General features: G+C 41.9%; 1 protein-coding gene across 3 annotated transcripts in view; it reads left to right on the top strand.

The window, feature by feature from the left end:
* LOC129836223 (VPS10 domain-containing receptor SorCS1-like) overlaps positions 1–22,066 on the top strand; it is a 142,987-nt gene that overhangs the window by 94,943 nt on the left and 25,978 nt on the right. For all 3 annotated transcript variants that reach the window (XM_055902096.1, XM_055902105.1, XM_055902114.1), the window contains exons 5-12: positions 5,289–5,362; positions 7,637–7,701; positions 8,663–8,781; positions 9,110–9,199; positions 10,944–11,123; positions 16,751–16,897; positions 17,924–18,026; positions 21,014–21,090. In XM_055902096.1, the coding sequence (XP_055758071.1) occupies positions 5,289–5,362; positions 7,637–7,701; positions 8,663–8,781; positions 9,110–9,199; positions 10,944–11,123; positions 16,751–16,897; positions 17,924–18,026; positions 21,014–21,090 (855 nt within the window). The remainder of the gene's footprint in view (positions 1–5,288; positions 5,363–7,636; positions 7,702–8,662; positions 8,782–9,109; positions 9,200–10,943; positions 11,124–16,750; positions 16,898–17,923; positions 18,027–21,013; positions 21,091–22,066) is intronic.

Genomic DNA, 22,066 nt, shown 5'->3' with positions numbered 1-22,066 from the left:
ACTACAAAAGATAGAAACGTGACATTTTCATTGATGCCGTGACATTTTCACTCTGCAAAACCAGCAGAGGTGAACACCGATAAACAGTCATAAGCACCTTCACAAAGGTTAAACGTGTATTATATACCCTAAGACCAATGGTTTGACTAATTCCTTTCCTCCATGACTCAGGGATTTGATATCCCCATTTAAGCTCGATGAATCAGACAAACATATAAACATTGTGCTTATAATTCATTGAGTCTAAGGGAATGAAGTGCATATTTTTATCGAATAGATAATAATCTAATATATGAGACACTGTCTTGTGATGGTAATTGTCGGTGAACTACTGAGACAAGAGAGAAGGTAATTATGCAAAAGATATATTCCAGACCTGCGATATATAGCCATTTTGAGAATGACCATTACCATTAATAAAATGCCTTGCTTGCAGCCAGAGCCATTTGGGCCTAATGTTTCACATCTGATAAATAATAATAATACTTTTTCCAGGGGAGATGCTTATTGTACTTCGGGAGTTTTTTTTGCTGTTGTTATAGGATGCACCTGGTCGTGTGTGTGTATTATTTATATATATATACATATACACACACATGTATATGTGTGTGTATACATACATATATACACACACACACACACACACACACACACACACACACACACACACACACACACACACACACACACACACATACATATACATATACATGTGTGTGTATATATATATATATATATACGCACACACATATGCACATTTGTGGCCTGCTGGAGGTCATTTTGCAGGGCTCTGGCAGTGCACCTCCTTGCACAAAGGCGGAGGTACTGGTCCTGCTGCTGGGTTGTTGCCCTCCTACGTCCTCCTCCACGTCTCCTGATGTACTGGCCTGTCTCCTGGTAGCGCCTGCATGCTCTGGACACTACTTTGACAGACACAGCAAACCTTTTTGCCACAGTTCGCATTGATGTGCCATCCTGGATGAACTGCACTACCTGAGCCACTTGTGTGGCTTGTAGACTCCGTCTCATGCTACCACTAGAGTGAGAGCACCGCCAGCATTCAAAAGTGACCAAAACATCAGCCAGGAAGCATAGGAACTGAGAAGTGGTCTGTGGTCACCACCTGCAGAATCACTCCTGTTTTGGGGGGTGTCTTGCTAATTGCCTATAATTACCACCTTTTGTCTATTCCATTTGCACAACAGCATGTGAAATTTATTGTCAATCAGTGTTGCTTCCTAAGTGGACAGTTTGATTTCACAGAAGTGTGATTGACTTGGAGTTACATTGTGTTGTTTAAGTGTTCCCTTTATTTTTTTGAGCAGTGTATATATATATGTGTGTATATATATATGTATATGTGTGTACGTATGTATGTATGTATGTATGTATGTATGTATTAATATAGTGTCCAGAGCATGGACAAAGCATGTAGAGGTCTGTAATTTTTATCATAGGTACACTTCAACTGTGAGAGACGGAATCTAAAACAAAAATCCAGAAAATCACATTGCATGATTTTTAAGTTATTAATTTGCATTTTATTGCATGACATAAGTATTTGATAACCTACCAACCAGTAAGAATTACGGCTCTCACAGACCTGTTCGTTTTTCTTTAAGAAGCCCTCTTGTTCTCCACTCATTACCTGTATTAACTGCACCTGTTTGAACTCGTTACCTGTATAAAAGACACCTGTCCACACACTCAAACAGACTCCAACCTCTCCACAATGGCCAAGACCAGAGAGCTGTGTAAGGACATCAGGGATACAATTGTAGACCTGCACAAGGCTGGGATGGGCTACAGGACAATAGGCAAGCAGCTTGGTGAGAAGGCAACAACTGTTGGCGCAATTATTATAAAATGGAAGAAGTTCAAGATGACTGTCAATCACTCTCGGTCTGGGGCTCCATGCAAGATCTCACCTCGTGGGGCATCAATGATCATGAGGAAGGTGAGGGATCAGCCCATAACTACATGGCAGGACCTGGTCAATGACCTGAAGAGAGCTGGGACCACAGTCTCAAAGAAAACCATTAGTAACACACTACGCCGTCATGGATTAAAATCCTGCAGCGCACGCAAGGTCCCCCTGCTCAAGCCAGCGCATGTGCAGGCCCGTCTGAAGTTTGCCAATGACCATCTGGATGATCCAGAGGAGGAATGGGATAAGGTCATGTGGTCTGATGAGACAAAAATAGAGCTTTTTGGTCTAAACTCCACTCGCCGTGTTTGGAGGAAGAAGAAGGATGAGTACAACCCCAAGAACACCATCCCAACCATAAAGCAAGGAGGTGGAAACATCATTCTTTGGGGATGCTTTTCTGCAAAGGGGACAGGACGACTGCACCGTATTGAGGGGAGGATGGATGGGGCCATGTATCGTGAGATCTTGGCCAACAACCTCCTTCCCTCAGTAAGAGCATTGAAGATGGGTCGTGGCTGGGTCTTCCAGCATGACAACGACCCGAAACACACAGCCAGGGCAACTAAGGAGTGGCTCCGTAAAAAGCATCTCAAGGTCCTGGAGTGGCCTAGCCAGTCTCCAGACCTGAACCCAATAGAAAATCTTTGGAGGGAGCTGAAAGTGCGTATTGCCCAGCGACAGCCCTGAAACCTGAAGGATCTGGAGAAGGTCTGTATGGAGGTGTGGGCCAAAATCCCTGCTGCAGTGTGTGAAAACCTGGTCAAGAACTACAGGAAACGTATTGTCTCTGTAATTGCAAACAAAGGTTTCTGTACCAAATATTAAGTTCTGCTTTTATGATGTATCAAATACTTACAGTATGTCATGCAATAAAATGCAAATTAATTACTTAAAAATCATACAATGTGATTTTCTGGATTTTTTTAGATTCCACCTCTCACAGTTGAAGTGTACCTATGATAAAAAATTACAGACCTCTACATGCTTTATAAGTAGGAAAACCTGCAAAATCGGCAGTGTATCAAATACTTATTCTCCCCACTGTATGTATGTGTATGTATATATATATATGCTAGGCTCTATACACCGTCACTACTTTCTTGACTTTTCTCTTTCTATCTCTGCCTTTCTCACTCTGTCTCTTTTAATCTCACTCTCTCTCCTTCTCAATCTCTCACACTCGCCCCTCGTCTCCCTCCCTCCCTTTTCTCTCCTGCTCCTGTCTTTCCCCTTCTCTTTATTTACTCTCTATGGTGCCCTGGAGCTATTCCTCCTTGGCATTTCCTAGATTGAGGAACTGGCTCTCTAGCCAGTCCGTATTTCAATGTACAAATCCCTCTCCGACTTGCCTGACTAAGTGCTAACACCGTGTGTCTCAAATGGCACCCTATTCCCTATATGATGCACTACTTTTGACCAGATCCATATGGCCCCTGGTTAAAATGATTGCACTAACTAGGGAATAGGGTGCAATTTGAGACACAACCTCACTGTGGGGGTTAGCTAATTAGCCAGAGTGATTTCCTTCCTTCTCCTTGCATCTGTTTAATTCAACTCTGTTCCTTATGAAAGTCATAGCTCAGTTCAAATAGCATTTTTCACATTTTCCACTGCCATGTATTGACATAGAAATATATTGACCTTGTTCTGTGGCCAGAATAGCATATGCTCATAGTCAGATATTTTATATGGCACATATGGTATGGAAGGAACAGACTGTATAGTACATGCAGCTTAGTACAAGCATAGTAACGTGTTCAATGTGATCTAATGTTATGGAATGGTTAATGATGTTACAAATGGTATTAGTATGTGTTGTGGACTGAAGACCTTTATGGTTGGCCTTCACTGGTGTTCTTTGAAGACCATTGTGTAAAGACCTGAAGTAAAGGAACATCATTTCACTACAGTTCAAATGCCTGCAATTCAGCTTGGCTTTAATAGTGGTTCGGATTAGTTTAATTAAATATGATTATCCATTGAATAACAATAATTTTCAAGGGGATTATTTGAATGAAAATGTGCTGATATTGAGGTCTGTTAACTGAGGCCTTGACTTCACCCTTCAGGAAAGAGTAAATAACTACAATTTAAAAAAAATAAACAAATATAAACAAACAGTATTACCATTCAGTCGGCCGTTAATAAATTACTGTTTGCATGTTATGCTTGATCGCTCACATTTAAAATGGAAAAAGTCCACAAACTAAAACAATTAAATAAAGTCTTATGCCTCGTTGACTTCTCTGCTGTAATCAGTAAACTAATACATAATTTGGCTTAGCTGTTGTAGCTGTTTTTGTACAAAAAAACAAACAAAAAAAGTAACATCCAAACTTTCACAACTTGACCATTCTCACAAGGTTTGCGCCTCATTGGCTGGACAGCATTAAACACATTAAGCTCAAAAAACAACAAACAAAACAAAGCCCGATATTGACATTATTCATGTATTTACCTTGGATACTTCACAGTAACCAGTTAGTAAGAAAAAAATACTGACTCCACAATAAATAGTGAAAAATAAGGCAAACAAAAGGCATTTATTCCATGCTTATTCAGGATATTCAATTGTACCATGCTTCCTTCCCCAAATAAGCTTTCCTGTTTCTTGAAAGAATCCCCCCTCGGCTCATATCATCTACCGATAGAGACTGTGATGTTTATGTGTGTGTGTGAGAACCATCTCTGTGTAGCAGCTCTCAGTAGAGATTGGGATATCTCAGCAACCTACCGAAGTGCTGACTAGCGAAACAATGCTCACATTGAGACCACCGGCTGTGCCGCGGCTCCCCTGCTAGGCTCCCCACCACACACACACACACATCAGCCCCCCCCCCCCCCCCCCGCTGATCTCTAGCCTTGTTAGGAGTATGTAGCCATATCTCCAGCACAATGACACCCTCACCATACACAATCCCTTTTACAGCTTCATATTTAACCTGGGAATGTGTGTGGGGTTTTCACATGGAAGGAATGTGTGGAGAATTGACCGTGTCAATTGTGTCCTCAGCTTCTGCCCTGTTCTGGTGATTCTTTCTGAGGCACATTTTTGTTGCCCTCTTGTGCCATGTAGGTAACATAGCTTCTCAAGAATGTAAATGAACTTGAGAGAATTTTTTTCCTAGGGAGGTATAAGTAATTGCATTATTTGTGAAGTGACCAGGACTAATTCTATAACGAGTTATGCTCATATTGTATCACATTGACTGTAATGGGAAAATGCTAAACTATTTGAATTAAAGTTAACTATCTGGACTTTTAGGGTTTGTGTTGAATGTTTATTTTACACTATTCATTTAATCTGTCTTGTCTGACTGAATACAGTATGTAACTCCCATCGGCTTTCTCCCCACAGCTGTACAGCTCGGTGGAGTTTGGAAGGAGGTGGCAACTTGTCCATGAGAGGGTGGCCCCCAATCGATTCTACTGGTAAGCACAGCAACCATTACCCTTCTTCCTGTCTTCCCTAATGTCGAGACTAACTATACATTTAACTATACATTGGTCGTTCCACATTCTTAATGGAAGGAGATATGCCAGAGTGAATCCTCTTCTTTGCATTACATTATTGATGTGTCTGCGCCTGTTCTTTCTCAACATGAGATAGCAAGGTACTGACACTCCAAAGAGGTTCAGACTTCTAATGAATGCAGCGGCGCATTAGGGCTTGTTAGTGAACTCACTGTGCTGAATGGTTCAGCGTTTGGAATGCAGCTAACGATGTGGTCTTCGTTTGGTCGAGCGTGGCTAGTGAACAAGGGAATGTGAACAGACGGAGTAGTCAACACATGAGTTGGATTTTGGATGAGTTTTGTGATTTCAGTTGGACCTGTTGGAGCCCTGGAGGGTCCTGTTCAATGTTATTCCTAAAGCAAAGTTATATACAAGGTTTTGGAGTTACGTTTGGAATGTTAATTTGAGGGCGTTAAATGGATTTGGATATGTATGAATTACCTTGTACAATTAATGCTGGAAAAATATATTTTTTTGGAATTTCTCTGTCTTGGGATACAGCAGTCCTTGATAATATTTGATAAGAGCATTGTAGTTTGATTTGATCTTCTGTTTGAACCAAATAGCCCTAGGTCATTCGAAAGCATGACCTTACTTGACCGTGTCAGTCAAATCCACCCCATGAGAATGCTCTTGTCTTCTATCTATATTCTGCAGGGATTTGATCTTCCTCCTTCTGTTTCGTTTCTTGTTATCCTCCTCTGTTCTCCATCTGTTCTACTTCGTAGCTGGTCCCACGTCTGCCAGACACGAACTGTCAAATCCAGTCCTTTTTAACACAACTGGCTTAAGTCGGATGTATAAAAAAAGCTTTTGTTGAGTAAATTTGTGCGAAACTGTCAGGGGTAACAAGCTAGGCAGTTCTGGGAGGACGATGCCTAGAGGGTTTGCTTCTGCACTCCTTGAGTGAGTGAGATGTATTTTTAGAACTGTGTCAACCCTGTTAATAAGGTTTTGGGAAACTTCCTTTCTGAATCAGACCATTGTAGTTGAAAAGAAAAGGCACAGTCGTGAGCAGGTTAACATGTTTCGTCATGAATCTTGTTCTAGAGGCAGCTTTGTGTCGCTAGCACAGCCACAAATTCATAAAATCAGATTTGAAACCTAACCTTAACCACACTGCTAACCCTGATGCCTAACCCTAACATTAAATTAAACCAAAGAGCTTATACATTTGTACAATATAGCCAATATGACTTTGCAGCTGGCCCATCAAGTGGAAATCGCTCAGTTCTGACTCAAGGACAGGACTCGTCCCAAAAAACGTCAACCTGCCAGTCGTGAGCAGATTTTCATCTGGAATCTGGATCACATCTATAGGTCACATTCTCTCTGAGTTTTTTTAATGTGAGGCAAGAGCTCCATCTCATGACAATCCTTCTCCTAATTTTTTACCACTAGTCTCAAGGGAGACAACATCACAGCTAATGAAACGTCAAATCATTATTACTGCCCCTTACATCTTCTCACATTGTAGATGCTGTAGGTTCAGATTCACCCTATAGTACAGTCTATGAGACTTGAAATAGGTGAGCTTAAAGAATGGTTGTTCACCCTTAGTTTTTAAACTGAAGAGCGAATGAGGGAGAACGAGAGGGAGAATTAGAGATGATGCGTTATTATCTGGGAAATCACCAATACTGACAAACTGCCATAATTAAGATCGGGGGGGTGGGCTCTGTGCGTGATATCCTTTCCCTTTGTGTGCTGTCTCCTTTGCTCTATGAAGATATCCCTCTGATTTCCTTTTAGTAAATCTTTCAGGCCTGTAATGATTTTGTGTAGCTGCACTTTGTCTGCGGGCGTTCTGAGCAAGCAAATCAATTACTTTCCCTCTTACTAATGATGTCAGGATGCGTTCCCCATCAATCTGTCAGGAAAGTAAGGGCAGTTTCGTAAGGTTTTGCCTTGAACACGGTGACATCACACGCAACACCTGAGGTAGTTTTCCTTTTTACCTCAATGTACAACCTTTTGAGGTGTTCCACAGAGGTATAGCCTGGGGCCCTTGAAGTTTCTTGCAATTGTCATTCTGGTTGTCATTTCCCCTCAGTGTTCTGAATTTATCTGACAAGCAATGTCAGGGATAAGAAGGTAAGTATAGGCTCGTTAGCATCAGTGATATCCTTCTGTCTTTCCTTGCTAAAGAATAGTGATGTACCTGAAAGAAATGTGTATTTTCCCTCGCAGGTCCAAAACGGGTTTAGACAAAGAACCGGGCTTAATTCACCTGGAAACCATAATCTCTGAAGGACGTGAGTAATTACATTTTCAGAGTTCCTGCTCTGTTCCTCAGTTTTCCAGTGTCTCTACTGTACCATGGGCCTTGAACTAAAATGGAAAGGGATTGAGAGGGTATGAAGGGCTATTGGCCACACGATTTAAAGGCGCGGGGGGACACAATGACGATTGAGGAAAGTAATGCATATATTAGAATGCCTTTTAAAACCAGAGTGATCCCGATGCTCAACATTCTGAATGTCAATGGAATGGATGGAAACCCAATGGCCATCCGTCCATGGTTTGGCAGAACAGAATTAATTTGAATGGATCTACCTGATACAGTGACGCAATATGCATGATACAATACCAATTCACAGTTTATGTTTTTCTATTCTGTCATGAACATGTATCCTAACGTCAAAAGGGTGAGACGCATATGGAGGTAACACATGACATACACAGCTCATAGTTAATCTTCGCCATTGTACTGGGGATACGTCTCTCAAAACTTAAGGGTTATTCTCCCCGGTCCTCAACTAACTCAATAGACAAAAATAGAAACTCCCCTCTAATCCCTGACAGAAAGCAAAAAAACACCTTTTTGGCCGGAGTGGCAGAATCACTCCCAGTTAGCAGCCGCCACAGATACAGACACCCTTGTGACAGCGCAAGCCTTGCCCATGTATGGCTATCACCATTGATCACGCGGCTCGCTGTGTAAACCAGACAACATATTTAGCTGAAGCCTAACACACAGGGACAGCCAGTCCCACACCTCGCTCCCCACCTCACACCGCTGTTGAGAGGAAAGAAAGCAATTGGCCTCCCTGGTCCTCCATCCACTTTCCTCTCGCTTTTTGCTCGCCACTTTATTGATGCAATTAATGTGAGACACCTGATGGAAGGCTAGCTCGCGGTGAAGGCTGCCTGTCCCCCATTGGCTAATATGATCATTGGTTCTATGGCTGCGGTTTCTTCTCTCCGTGTGTGCAGAGGCGCTGTACGTCACCTGCAAGCTGCAGAACTGCACCGAGGCCAATAAGGGCAAGCCGTTCCCTGGCTACATTGACCCCAATTCCCTTGTGGTGCAAGACGAGTATGTGTTTGTCCAGGTAGGTAATTGCCCATATCTGACGTGAACCAGAACAGAGGTGTGTGTGTAAGACAACATGTAGTAGGATTATCAGAAATGTTGAAGATCATATTACACTTAAGTGTTTATTTTAAGGCTATTATGTATTTTTGGGATTGGTGCGTTTTACTGATGAACGTGTTTTATTAATGTAATCCAAAGGGGTGTGTGTGAGTGAGAGAACATGTAATACGTTTATTGTAAATGAATTATAACAGATCATATTAATCAGTGCTTTAGTGTGTAGTATGCTTTGATGGGTCGTATATCTTGAATGTGTTTTCATTCAATGGTTTCATGACCTGCAGGTGTCAACTGGTGGGCGTCCAATCTACTACGTGTCAGCCAAGCGGGAAGTCTTCACACCCATGAAGCTACCCAAATACACCTTGCCTAAGGTATAACCCACCAACCATTGCGTGACCATGTGTGTCTATCAACATGCCAGGATAGAGTAGAGCGTGCAGAAGTGTCTAGGGCTCATGCTGGGAACAAACCGGGATCCCTGCTGCAGGAGGGAGTATATGGTTCCGGAAGCGAGAGTGTTACCCACTCGACCAGACTCCTGTCCAGTGGTTATATATCTATGATTCAACCTACCTTAAATACATCAAAAGAATAACCTCTATGGGAATTCAAACCTAAGCCATCATGAGACCAATACTGGAAACAACACAGGTAGCTTTCTATCCAGCATCTCTTTGTTATTTATGAGTGAACTGAGGCCGAAACCGACTACCGTTGTTTCTGGCATTGTTATTCAATGCAGCTATATGCCTGTGGCCTCTCTTGTGGCCTTCCCGCCTCTCCGTTGACAATTAAACATGTTTTATTCAATCAAGCCATGGGCCATCCTCATCTCTCTCTCTCTTTCTCTCTCTCTCTCTCTCTCTCTCTCTCTCTCTCTCTCTTGCTCTCTCTCTCTCGCTCTTTCTCTCTCCACACTGAGGTGTTGCAGGTGCAGTCAGAGGTAGATGAAATTCACCAGCGAGAACAGCTTGTGTCCCTCTGTGTTAGTGCGGGCCGACAAGCACACAATTCAAGTTAATAAGTGTAATATCCTCCTCGCTGGAGTTACGTTGGTGAGAATGAGGTCTGATACTGATTTATTCTTATGATTAAACCCAGCGGGGTTGGGATGGTAAATTGGGTAGACGGAGGTTCTCGAAAGGCCACTGTAATACACCCGTTGACATCTTATTATTAACAGGCGTTGATTGTGGGTACATAGAAATCAAAGCTGGTTCAGAGTGTCAATTGTTCAGGTTAATCAAGGGAGAGGTTAGATTCAATTTATAACTTGTTATTTTCTTGTGATTATGTGCTGGATTAATTAGAATGCGTTCTAAATGGGTAGATGCATGCAAAATTTGTCAGGGTTGAACTATTCTCTCCATGGCGGAGCTACAGTAGTTAGAGATAGTATCAAATCAAAATTGTATTTAATCAGATCCCTTCCACTGTGCAATACTTCTGAAGCAGTAGATCGTTTTTCTGTTACCTTACTGGTGAAAAGGAGGGGGAAGCTATACATTTTGAGAGTTACATACTGCATCACCTCTGTTAATTTGATAATTACATGGGGATTTAGAAATTGGACGTTTGAGTCTATGTTGCTTGATACTCTCTTCATTAAGTCATTCATTCCCGTGTAATTAGTATTGTGTAATTATTTTGTGTAACTGAAATTACAGTTGGGCCTGCATGGCATTAATTAAACCTGATTGTTTCACCAATGCAATCTAATTGAAATGGTTAGCTACCAACTAATTATTGAATTGTAATGAAACAAAATCGCTGTAAAAATGGTTAATTTAAATGTTCATTTAACTCAGTGTACCAAACATTAAGAACACCTTCCTAATATTGAGTTGCCCTCAGAACAGCCTCAATTCGTCGTGGCATGGACTCTACAAGGTGTCGAAAGGGTTTCACAGGGATACTGGCCCATGTTGACGCCAATGATTCCCCCCGTTGTGTCAAGTTGGCTGGATATCTTTGAGGTGGTGGACCATTCTTGATACACACAGGAAACTGTTGGGCGTGTACACTCTGTGTATATTCGTCTGTAATTAATTACATGATACAGTATATATGCAACTTAATGTCAAATGTAACCCGCTGACGTTATTTCTCTGCTAGGATCTGCATGTGATCAGTACGGATGAGAACCGGGTGGTTGCGGCGGTGCAGGAGTGGAACCAGAACGACACCTACAACCTGTACGTGTCAGAGACTGGAGGGGTCTTCTACACCCTGGCCCTGGAGAACGTAGTCAGCAGCATGGGACACGAGGGCAACGTCATGATAGACCTGTATGAGGTAAATATACAACTCAATGATAGACCTGTATGAGGTAAATATACAACTCAATGATAGACCTGCATGAGGTACATATACAACGTCACGATAGACCTGTATGAGGTAAATACTGTATACAACATCATGATAGACCTTGATGAGGTAAATATACAACATCATGATAGAGCTGTATGAGGTAAATACTGTATACAACGTCATGATAGACCTGTATGGAGTAAATATACAACGTCATGATAGACCTGTATGAGGTAAATATACAACGTCATGATAGAGCTGTATGGGGTAAATATACAACGTCATGATAGACCTGTATGAGGTAAATATACAACTCAATGATAGACCTGCATGAGGTACATATACAACGTCATAATCGACCTGCAGGAGGTACATATACAACGTCACGATAGACCTGTATGAGGTAAATACTGTATACAACATCATGATAGACCTTGATGAGGTAAATATACAACATCATGATAGAGCTGTATGAGGTAAATACTGTATACAACATCATGATAGACCTTGATGAGGTAAATATACAACATCATGATAGAGCTGTATGAGGTAAATACTGTATACAACATCATGATAGACCTTGATGAGGTAAATATACAACATCATGATAGAGCTGTATGAGGTAAATACTGTATACAACATCATGATAGACCTGTATGAGGTAAATACTGTATACAGCATCATGATAGACCTTTACGAGGTAAATATACAACATCATGATAGACCTGTATGAGGTAAATACTGTATACAACATCATGATAGACCTGTATGAGGTAAATACTGTATACAACATCATGATAGACCTTTACGAGGTAAATATACAACATCATGATAGAGCTGTATGAGGTAAATACTGTATACAACATCATGATAGACCTGTATGAGGTAAATACTGTATACAACATCATGATAGAGCTGTATGAGGTAAATACTGTATACAACATCATGATAGACCTGTATGAGGTAAATACTGTATACAACATCATGATAGACCTTTATGAGGTAAATACTGTATACAACATCATGATAGACCTGTATGAGGTAAATATACAACATCATGATAGAGCTGTATGAGGTAAATACTGTATACAACATCATGATAGAGCTGTATGAGGTAAATATACAACATCATGATAGAGCTGTATGAGGTAAATACTGTATACAACATCATGATAGACCTGTATGAGGTAAATACTGTATACAACATCATGATAGACCTTTACGAGGTAAATATACAACATCATGATAGAGCTGTATGAGGTAAATACTGTATACAACATCATGATAGACCTGTATGAGGTAAATACTGTATACAACATCATGATAGACCTGTATGAGGTAAATACTGTATACAACATCATGATAGACCTGTATGAGGTAAATACTGTATACAACATCATGATAGACCTGTATGAGGTAAATACTGTATACAACATCATGATAGACCTGTATGGGGTAAATATACAACGTCATGATATACCTTTATGAGGTAAATACTGTATACAACATCATGATAGACCTGTATGGGGTAAATATACAACGTTGTGATAGAGCTATATGAGGTAAATATACAACGTCATAATAGACCTGTATGGGGTAAATATACAACGTCATAATAGACCTGTATGGGGTAAATATACAATGTCATAATAGACCTGTATGGGGTAAATATACAATGTCATGATATACCTTTATGAGGTAAATACTGTATACAACATCATGATAGACCTGTATGGGGTAAATATACAACGTCGTGATAGACCTGTATGAGGTAAATATACAACTCAATGATAGACCTGTATGGGGTAAATATACAACGTCGTGATAGACCTGTATGAGGTAAATATACAATGTCATAATAGACCTGTATGGGGTAAATATACAACGTCGTGATAGACCTGTATGAGGTAAATATACAACTCAATGATAGACCTGTATGAGGTAAATTTACAACGTGATAATCGACCTGCATGAGGTACATATACAACGTCATGATAAACCTGCATGAGGTAAATACGGTATACAACATCATGATAGACCTTTATGAGGTAAATATACAACATCATGATAGAGCTGCATGAGGTTAGGATACTGTATACAACATCATGATAGACCTGTATGAGGTAAATACTGTATACAACATCATGATAGACCTTTATGAGGTAAATACTGTATACAACATCATGATAGACCTGTATGAGGTAAATACTGTATACAACATCATGATAGAGCTGTATGAGGTAAATACTGTATACAACATCATGATAGACCTGTATGAGGTAAATACTGTATACAACATCATGATAGACCTTTATGAGGTAAATACTGTATACAACATCATGATAGACCTGTATGAGGTAAATATACAACATCATGATAGAGCTGTATGAGGTAAATACTGTATACAACATCATGATAGAGCTGTATGAGGTAAATATACAACATCATGATAGAGCTGTATGAGGTAAATATACAACATCATGATAGACCTGTATGAGGTAAATACTGTATACAACATCATGATAGACCTGTATGAGGTAAATACTGTATACAACATCATGATAGACCTTTACGAGGTAAATATACAACATCATGATAGAGCTGTATGAGGTAAATACTGTATACAACATCATGATAGACCTGTATGAGGTAAATACTGTATACAACATCATGATAGACCTGTATGAGGTAAATACTGTATACAACATCATGATAGACCTGTATGGGGTAAATATACAACGTCATGATATACCTTTATGAGGTAAATACTGTATACAACATCATGATATACCTTTATGAGGTAAATACTGTATACAACATCATGATAGACCTGTATGGGGTAAATATACAACGTTGTGATAGAGCTATATGAGGTAAATATACAACGTCATAATAGACCTGTATGGGGTAAATATACAACGTCATAATAGACCTGTATGGGGTAAATATACAATGTCATAATAGACCTGTATGGGGTAAATATACAATGTCATGATATACCTTTATGAGGTAAATACTGTATACAACATCATGATAGACCTGTATGGGGTAAATATACAACGTCATGATATACCTTTATGAGGTAAATACTGTATACAACATCATGATAGACCTGTATGGGGTAAATATACAACGTTGTGATAGAGCTATATGAGGTAAATATACAACGTCATAATAGACCTGTATGGGGTAAATATACAATGTCATAATAGACCTGTATGGGGTAAATATACAATGTCATAATAGACCTGTATGGGGTAAATATACAACGTCGTGATAGACCTGTATGAGGTAAATATACAACTCAATGATAGACCTGTATGAGGTAAATTTACAACGTGATAATCGACCTGCATGAGGTACATATACAACGTCATGATAAACCTGCATGAGGTAAATACGGTATACAACATCATGATAGACCTTTATGAGGTAAATATACAACATCATGATAGAGCTGCATGAGGTTAGGATACTGTATACAACATCATGATAGACCTGTATGAGGTAAATACTGTATACAACATCATGATAGACCTTTATGAGGTAAATACTGTATACAACATCATGATAGACCTTGATGAGGTAAATATACAACATCATGATAGAGCTGTATGAGGTAAATACTGTATACAACATCATGATAGACCTGTATGAGGTAAATACTGTATACAACATCATGATAGACCTTGATGAGGTAAATATACAACATCATGATAGAGCTGTATGAGGTAAATACTGTATACAACATCATGATAGACCTGTATGGGGTAAATACTGTATACAACATCATGATAGACCTGTATGGGGTAAATACTGTATACAGTATACATAATGCTCTGGAACACTTATACCACATACTCTAGTGGTACAGAATATAGGCCCAGGCCTATAGTAGGCTTTGAAGGGTGGCGTCCCTGTGGGGCCATGATATCGATTGTTTGCAGAAGTACAAACTATACAGTTTCAAGGTGTTCGACCCCCAAGTACAAGGTGTATTGAGCGATTTCCAATCACACAGTTGACAGATGGAATGAATACATCACTGATAATAACCATCAAACACAGCCTCGTTTCAATGCAATCTTCCCAAAGAGACCTATTCTTTCTCTATATTACCTACTCCGGTAATATTAGATTGTATTGACTAGCGATCAATGTGGGAGAGTTTAAGAACCAGGAGGTGTGGAGAATCAAGTAATCTCCTGTCACTTTTGGACGTTAACCGAGTTGCTGTTCCATTTTCAAACGCGCTTTGGAATGAACACAGAACTGCTGACGCGCACCTTATTTTCTTTGATGAGTAACTGCAGACATTAGCTTACATACCTGATACAAACGAGGGGCAACAGATTGCCAGGGAAGAAAATAGCAGCTCTGAATGGATATCAGCTCCATGGAAAATCAAATAATTAGGCTGTTGATGATATACCAGCCGTGTCTAAACCCCTCATTTGGCCTTGCGATCGGCGATAGAATCAAATCCAGTCCCTTGATTGGGGTCGGGGACCCGAAACACAGCATATGCTAAAATCTGAGCTCCAGGCGAGATTGAAGTATCTGTCAATTATTGACGAGAAGGGAGTGCTTGGCAGATGCACGTGAGGACTTCAACTCAATTTCATATTCAGAGTTATTCCCAAGCCCCCAAGTCAGATTAACTTAGGACACACGTATCTTACTACAGTCTCTAGAGTCTAGACGATAAATCGCTTCTTACTTATTTTATAATAAATGGCTTTTAGCGAGATGTTATCACGCTTTCATGGCTATAGCATGTTTGTGTGCAACGCCAGAGGGGATGTACTGTAATGTGCATCATGATATATTGTGCTCTGCTTAATAAGGGAGATATGATTGTGTTACAGATGTCGGCTCTTAATTTGATCTCTCTCTTGTTGCTGAGAATATTCCTGCACTGCAGAAAATGCAGATGAGCTTTGTGATTGACATAAATGGACTGAAAACCCGCACTAACACACGGTTATGTAGCCTACTTTTTGCCAGCTAACAGCCTAACCACCAATCAAGCAACATCATGGACTTAACATTCAAATCCCGCTGCTGCAGGGTTATTTTGCTGTGACAATGTAGGTCTAATTTAAGATCCGACATCTGTATAACAATAATATCTCCTGCATTAAGCAGAGCACAATATATTATGATGCATATTACAGTAGATCCCCTCTGGCGTTGCACACAAACATCCTATAGCCGTAAAAGCGTGATAACATCTCGCTAAACACCATATAATATATGTTTGTATTACAAGATAAGCAAGACTTGATTTATCGTCTGGACTCTATGAAAATGCGTAACATTAGTCAGGTATTTTTAACCCTCATCCATTATCTTGATGAGACAGCCTGGTCTTGTATTTTGTTCATAACAAACGTACATTTTTCACTTTTTATGTTAATAAAAGGCAAAGAATGCCATAAGAGCACTTTCAGTTGAGAACAATGTGTCTGACCATTTCCCTACTAATAGGTCTAGAACCTTCCTTGAAGTAACCACTCATAATTAGACGAGCTACAATTTGGTGCTGATAGCAGGATATAATAGAAGAATTACATGTTCCAAACATGTTTTCCCTAATCTCTATCTCCTAGGTGGCAGGTATAAAAGGGATGTTCCTCGCCAACAAGAAGATGGACAACGTGGTGAAGACTTACATCACCTACAACAGAGGGAGAGACTGGAGGCTACTTCAAGCTCCCACTGCTGACCTGAGGGGCAACAGCATCCGCTGTGAACTAGTGAGGACACACAAAAACACAGATTCACACACACCACACACACAGATGCACGCACGTACCAAACACGCACACACGTCATAACACTGTTGGACTTGTCAACGGGGCCTTGTCAGAAGTTGACTGAGCCGGGCCGTTGCCGCGGTGGTGAGGGAGGGGGGGATAGAGCTCTGAAAGAGCACTGCTCGTCAAAGCTGAGCGCTCCGGAGGTTGTGCAGCGGAGGAAGCTAGCGGAGCTGAAAGGTCAGCCATTTTGATTTTGATCCAGTCCAATCAACTGATCTTACGTTTAGAGCTGGAGATGTGTCAGAAAGAGAGAGAGAGAGATAAAGAGAGAGACAAACTATGCCCTTATTTTCTTTGTTTCTCCTCAAACTTCATGCTAGCTAGTAGCTACTTTCAGTGGCCAAAGTTGAGACCATTGCTGTGTTGTTTGTGGATATCAACTCTATTCGGTGTCTTTCTAATAGGTAAGTGTGCTGGCCGTCTAAAAGTAACACAGATTTGCTCTAATGGTCAGCTTTATTACAGTGTATATTATAGAGACAGGTCCCAGTCAGCCAAGGGGTAGAGCATAGCCCCCTTTTTTAGCTTCTTTAATACACCCCAAAAGAATTACCCTTTGATAAAGTAATTAGTGATTCAATAGCGCACCTCGCCTTCACCCAGTATGATGCAGTCATTTGTCAGAAAATGTCAGCATTTTAATAAACCTCTAAACACACACAACACACACGCTCTCACTACTGGCATTTGCAGTGTCCTAATGAGAATTGTGCAGCTAAAGGTTATTCCCATCAAAACTAATGGTGGAAGGAGCCAATGGGGAGTAGTGTTTGTGTGAGGATTTATGATGGGGGGGGTTGTGTGTGTTCCTGTATGTGTTAATAAATCCCACCTCGATTTGCTTGGGGGTCTTCTCTGATGAGCGTTTGTGTTGACATAGTTAAGTCTATTCTGTTGACAGACCCCCCCCCCCCTGTTTGTTAATGAGTCAGACTAACTGTTCTGTTTGTCCTTCCTCCCCAGCCATACTGTTCCCTACACCTCCACCTACATGTGTCGGCCAACCCCTACACGTCGGGGAATATCGAGAGCAAGGACTCTGCCCCGGGGATCATTGTGGCCTCAGGTAGGTGAACATGGGATTTAATTTAAAGTGACAGTGTGGATTTTTAAAGTTACGTTTATTTGCGAAGATTTTGTGAAGCTCAGATACTTGAGGTGTTTCTTTTGACTTTATGAGTTGAGTTTTGACAATTTACATACCTTATCGTTCCGGGAAGAACATATAGGCCTGTGTTAAAGTTTTCAAACCCAGGCAGTTATACAACTCAGGGGCTTCATTCACGTTGCAAATATATCTGGATTTAAATGATGTACTCAGCCCAAAGCACTTCCTGAAAAGTTTCTGATCCGGCATACTTTAGGACGGCCATGCATACTATTTGTTGTGGACCCATACTGACGTCCCCGCTCTGTCACCACTGTGCGTTGTATACAGATAGATTTACTAGCTAAGTGCTACACTTGGGAATTCTAGAGTGGGACAGAATCGTCAGAGTGCCTGCTCTTCCTCTTAAGTGCCTTTTCTTATTCTCCTCCAGTCACTGCCTGACTAGCGCCCTTCTATTGTCTTTTATATTGTGCTCTATGGAACTGTTGACTCTTCGTGACACACTGCTCATCGCTGGCTTTACATGGCCCTTTCAGTCAGATATGACATTCTCCCATTTGCACATGAACAGAGACTAAATCTAGACGAAATATATAATGTTAAAATACCACCCTTGCCACCCAACTGAACATGCTTCTATTTAAGTGATAATGCAGAGAAGCCGGTGTTTGGAGGATATATTGGCACGGGTGTTGTTAGGCCCGAGATGAAGTCAATCACTTCAAACTGAAGCTGGAAAGACTGCAAACTAGCTGCACTTTGTTTCGTTTGACCTTTTTTTTCCAATTGGCATTTCTTTGTATACATCCATAAAAATGATGCCATCTGATTCATGATTTAAACTGGCTGAGAAACGTTGCCTGCCTGCCTGTCTGTCTCTTCCCGACTCACAACACGTTCATTACTATGGGACAGCTGGAGATTGAATTTGAATATTGAATCAAAGAGAGACAGACAGCAAGGTTTCTCCGCTGTTGAAAACGAAATATTAGTCTAAAAGAAATGTGAGCTTTATAAAGTGCCTGGCTGGGCTGATGAGACGGTGGATTGCGCAGTCAGATGGAACAGAGTAAATAGGCATTATAACGTCTAGCTTTAGCCGGTGGTAACTTGTGGAATAGACACCGGCTGGAATGCGGTTTTAACCAATCAGCACTCAGGATTAGACCCACCCGTTGTGTAAAAAGGGACACTCGTTTTTTGTTGTAAAACAAACCACCCAGCCCTACCATCCACAGTGCGTTTTTTCTCTCCCACGGGAACCTAGGTGGCAGCATGTCTGTGTCAGCTCAAATGTGTTACCAAACACAGGTTTCCATATTACAGAAACCCACAGTGGTGCCCAAAACTATACCCATCACGGTTTAGCCCTTTATGGCTGCCGACTGGGAGTCCGGGCACAGGAGTGCATATCCCCTCGATGCACTCATCATCTCCCCTCCGTTAGTGGAGTAAAACAAACACCACAGGAGGGTCAGAGACTATGTCGTGTCCCAAATATCACCCTGTTCCCAATGTAGTGCACTACTTTTGATCAGAGCCTATGCACTAAATAGGGAATCGGGTGCCATTTTTGGACTCACTATCAGCATCAGTCTCAGAATGGCTTCCCATTTGTAGCTGTAGGGCTTTTAATTCCTGCTGGGCTAGACTAGTCTATGACATGTCTCCACACGCCTTAGGAGTCAGGAGTGTGTCTAGTCTACTACTAGACCGCGCCATGGGGTCTCTGGAGAACTCTGGAGGACTTCATGGGGTAGTATAACTGGCATAGTATGACAGAAGGGTTATCGCTAGTACAAGTGGAATTGTTATTACAGAACATCTCTGTATCCATTATATAGAATATTATATCCATAATGTTACTGACTGACTGTGTTTAGCTGAGTCATGGCTCTGGGACAACAGCTGTGGGACCAGTCATTCACATACAAACACACAAATAGTGTTTTCACATCTTTGTATCCATTCAAAGTAGGCTACTGCAACCGACCGTGTTTTGCTGGGGGATAGATCTCTAAAGCAACAGCTATAGGGAAGTTGAGCAGAGCACTGTTTCACCTCAACACTGGATAAAAGCCCTTAATCCTAGGGTGCAAATCTAATCAAATCACGTTTCATTTGGCACATGCGCCGAACACAACAGGTGTAGACTTTACCGTGAACTGCTTACTTACGAGCCCTTCCCAACAATGCAGAGTTTAAGAAATTTGAATAAAAAGAAAAATAGTAACATGAGGAATATAATACACAAGAATGTAGCTGTATACATGGAGTACCAGTATCAGATCAATGTGCAGTAGTACGAGGTATTTGAGGTAGATATGTACATGAAGGCAGGGTAAAGTGACTAGGCGTCAGGATAGGTAATAACAAGGTATTTGAGGTAGATATGTACATGAAGGCAGGGTAAAGTGACTAGGCGTCAGGATAGGTAATAATAAGGTATTTGAGGTAGATATGTACATGAAGGGGAGAGAGAGAGAGAGAGACTTCTCCTCTAGCCTCCTGTTAAACCACGTGACTCTAATTAGCCACTAAATGGGAGTAATTATAGTAGAAGGCCCAATAGCCTCAGTCTGATAGCAGAGGTCTGTGATAGAGGAGACTGGATGGCTAATACAGCACAGTAAATGGACTATACTACTGTAATGTGTGTTAGGAAACCTTTTTAGTTAATGTATGAAAGGACATGACTGACTTTGACTCGAGTGTACAATCTACATCCTTCAGGGAGAAATGACATCAATCACTTCTGTAATTTAAGAAACTTATTTCATGAAGGTTATGTACAGTACATCAGGCAGCTGTGGAAGTTTGGATTGTATTTAAATCAGCCCCACACCCTCAAGGATATCAATAGTTTAGCACTTGGCTAAAATCATTACGGGACTCTCTCATCCCGAACACTTCACCCAACCTCACCCCACTCTTCTCCTCAGGCTCCATCGGAGCGGAGTTGACCACCAGCAACGTGAGCATGTTCATCACCTCGGACGCCGGCAACACGTGGAGACAGGTGAGAGGGAGGGAGAGATCCCCAGGATGGTGTTTAATCCACCACCTTGCCACCCGCCGCTGTGATTTAGTGCAGATAATCAAATGAGCTCTCTAGACTAATGTTATTCGGTAGCCCCCCTGCCTTTGCCTGCCTTTGCAACGATGCCTGTGGGTGGGTGTCTGTGCCACCTCTCCTCTACCTCCCTTATTTGACGGCCGCAAAGAGGGTGGATTGCGAGGGAGGGAGAGCGAGAGCGAGGGAGGGAGGGAGGGAAAGCGGGACAGAGGGGGTGGAGGGAGTGGGGTGGAGGGAGAGATGGTAGATTGAGAGGGGGAGGGAGAGGGGTGGAGGGAGGGAGAGGGGTGGAGGGAGGGAGAGGGAGGGAGGAAGGGGTGGAGAGAGGGAGGGGTAGAGCGGGACAGAGGGAGGGGTGGAGGGAGGGAGGGAGGGAGGGATGGATGGATGGATGGAGGGAGAGCGGGACGGACGGAGGGGGGTGGAGGGAAAGATGGGTGGGGAGGGAGCGGTGAAGATGGAAGGAGAGGGAGGGAGGGGTGACGAGAGGGAGCGGGTGAAATTGGAGTGAAGAGGGAGAGGGGTAGGGAGAGGGAGGGGTGGAAAAAGAGGGAGATTGGTGAAGAGGGAGGGGAAGGGAGTAAGGGAGAGGGGTGGAGGGAGAGGGAGGGGTGGTGGGAGAGAGGGTGAGGGAGGGGTGGTGGTGAGAGGGAGGGGTGGTGGGAGGGAATGTGGGTAGGAGAGGGGTGAAGGGAGAGGTGTGGAGGGAGAGAGGGAGGGGAAGAGGTACGGAGGGGGAGAGGGAGGGGTGGAGGGAGAGAGGGAGGGGGAGAGGTACGGAGGGGGAGAGGGAGGGGTGGTGGAAGAGGGGTGGTGGTGAGAGGGATGTGGGGGAGAGGGACGGAGGGGGAGAGGGACGGAGGGGTGGTGGGAGAGAGGGGTGGAGGGAGTGCGGGTAGGAGAGGGGTGAAGGGAGAGA

The sequence above is a fragment of the Salvelinus fontinalis genome, chromosome 3 (genome assembly GCF_029448725.1).
Source record: "Salvelinus fontinalis isolate EN_2023a chromosome 3, ASM2944872v1, whole genome shotgun sequence".
NCBI lineage: Eukaryota > Metazoa > Chordata > Actinopteri > Salmoniformes > Salmonidae > Salvelinus > Salvelinus fontinalis.
Note: the sequence above shows the minus strand (reverse complement) of the source record. Positions and strands in the feature narration are given on the sequence as shown.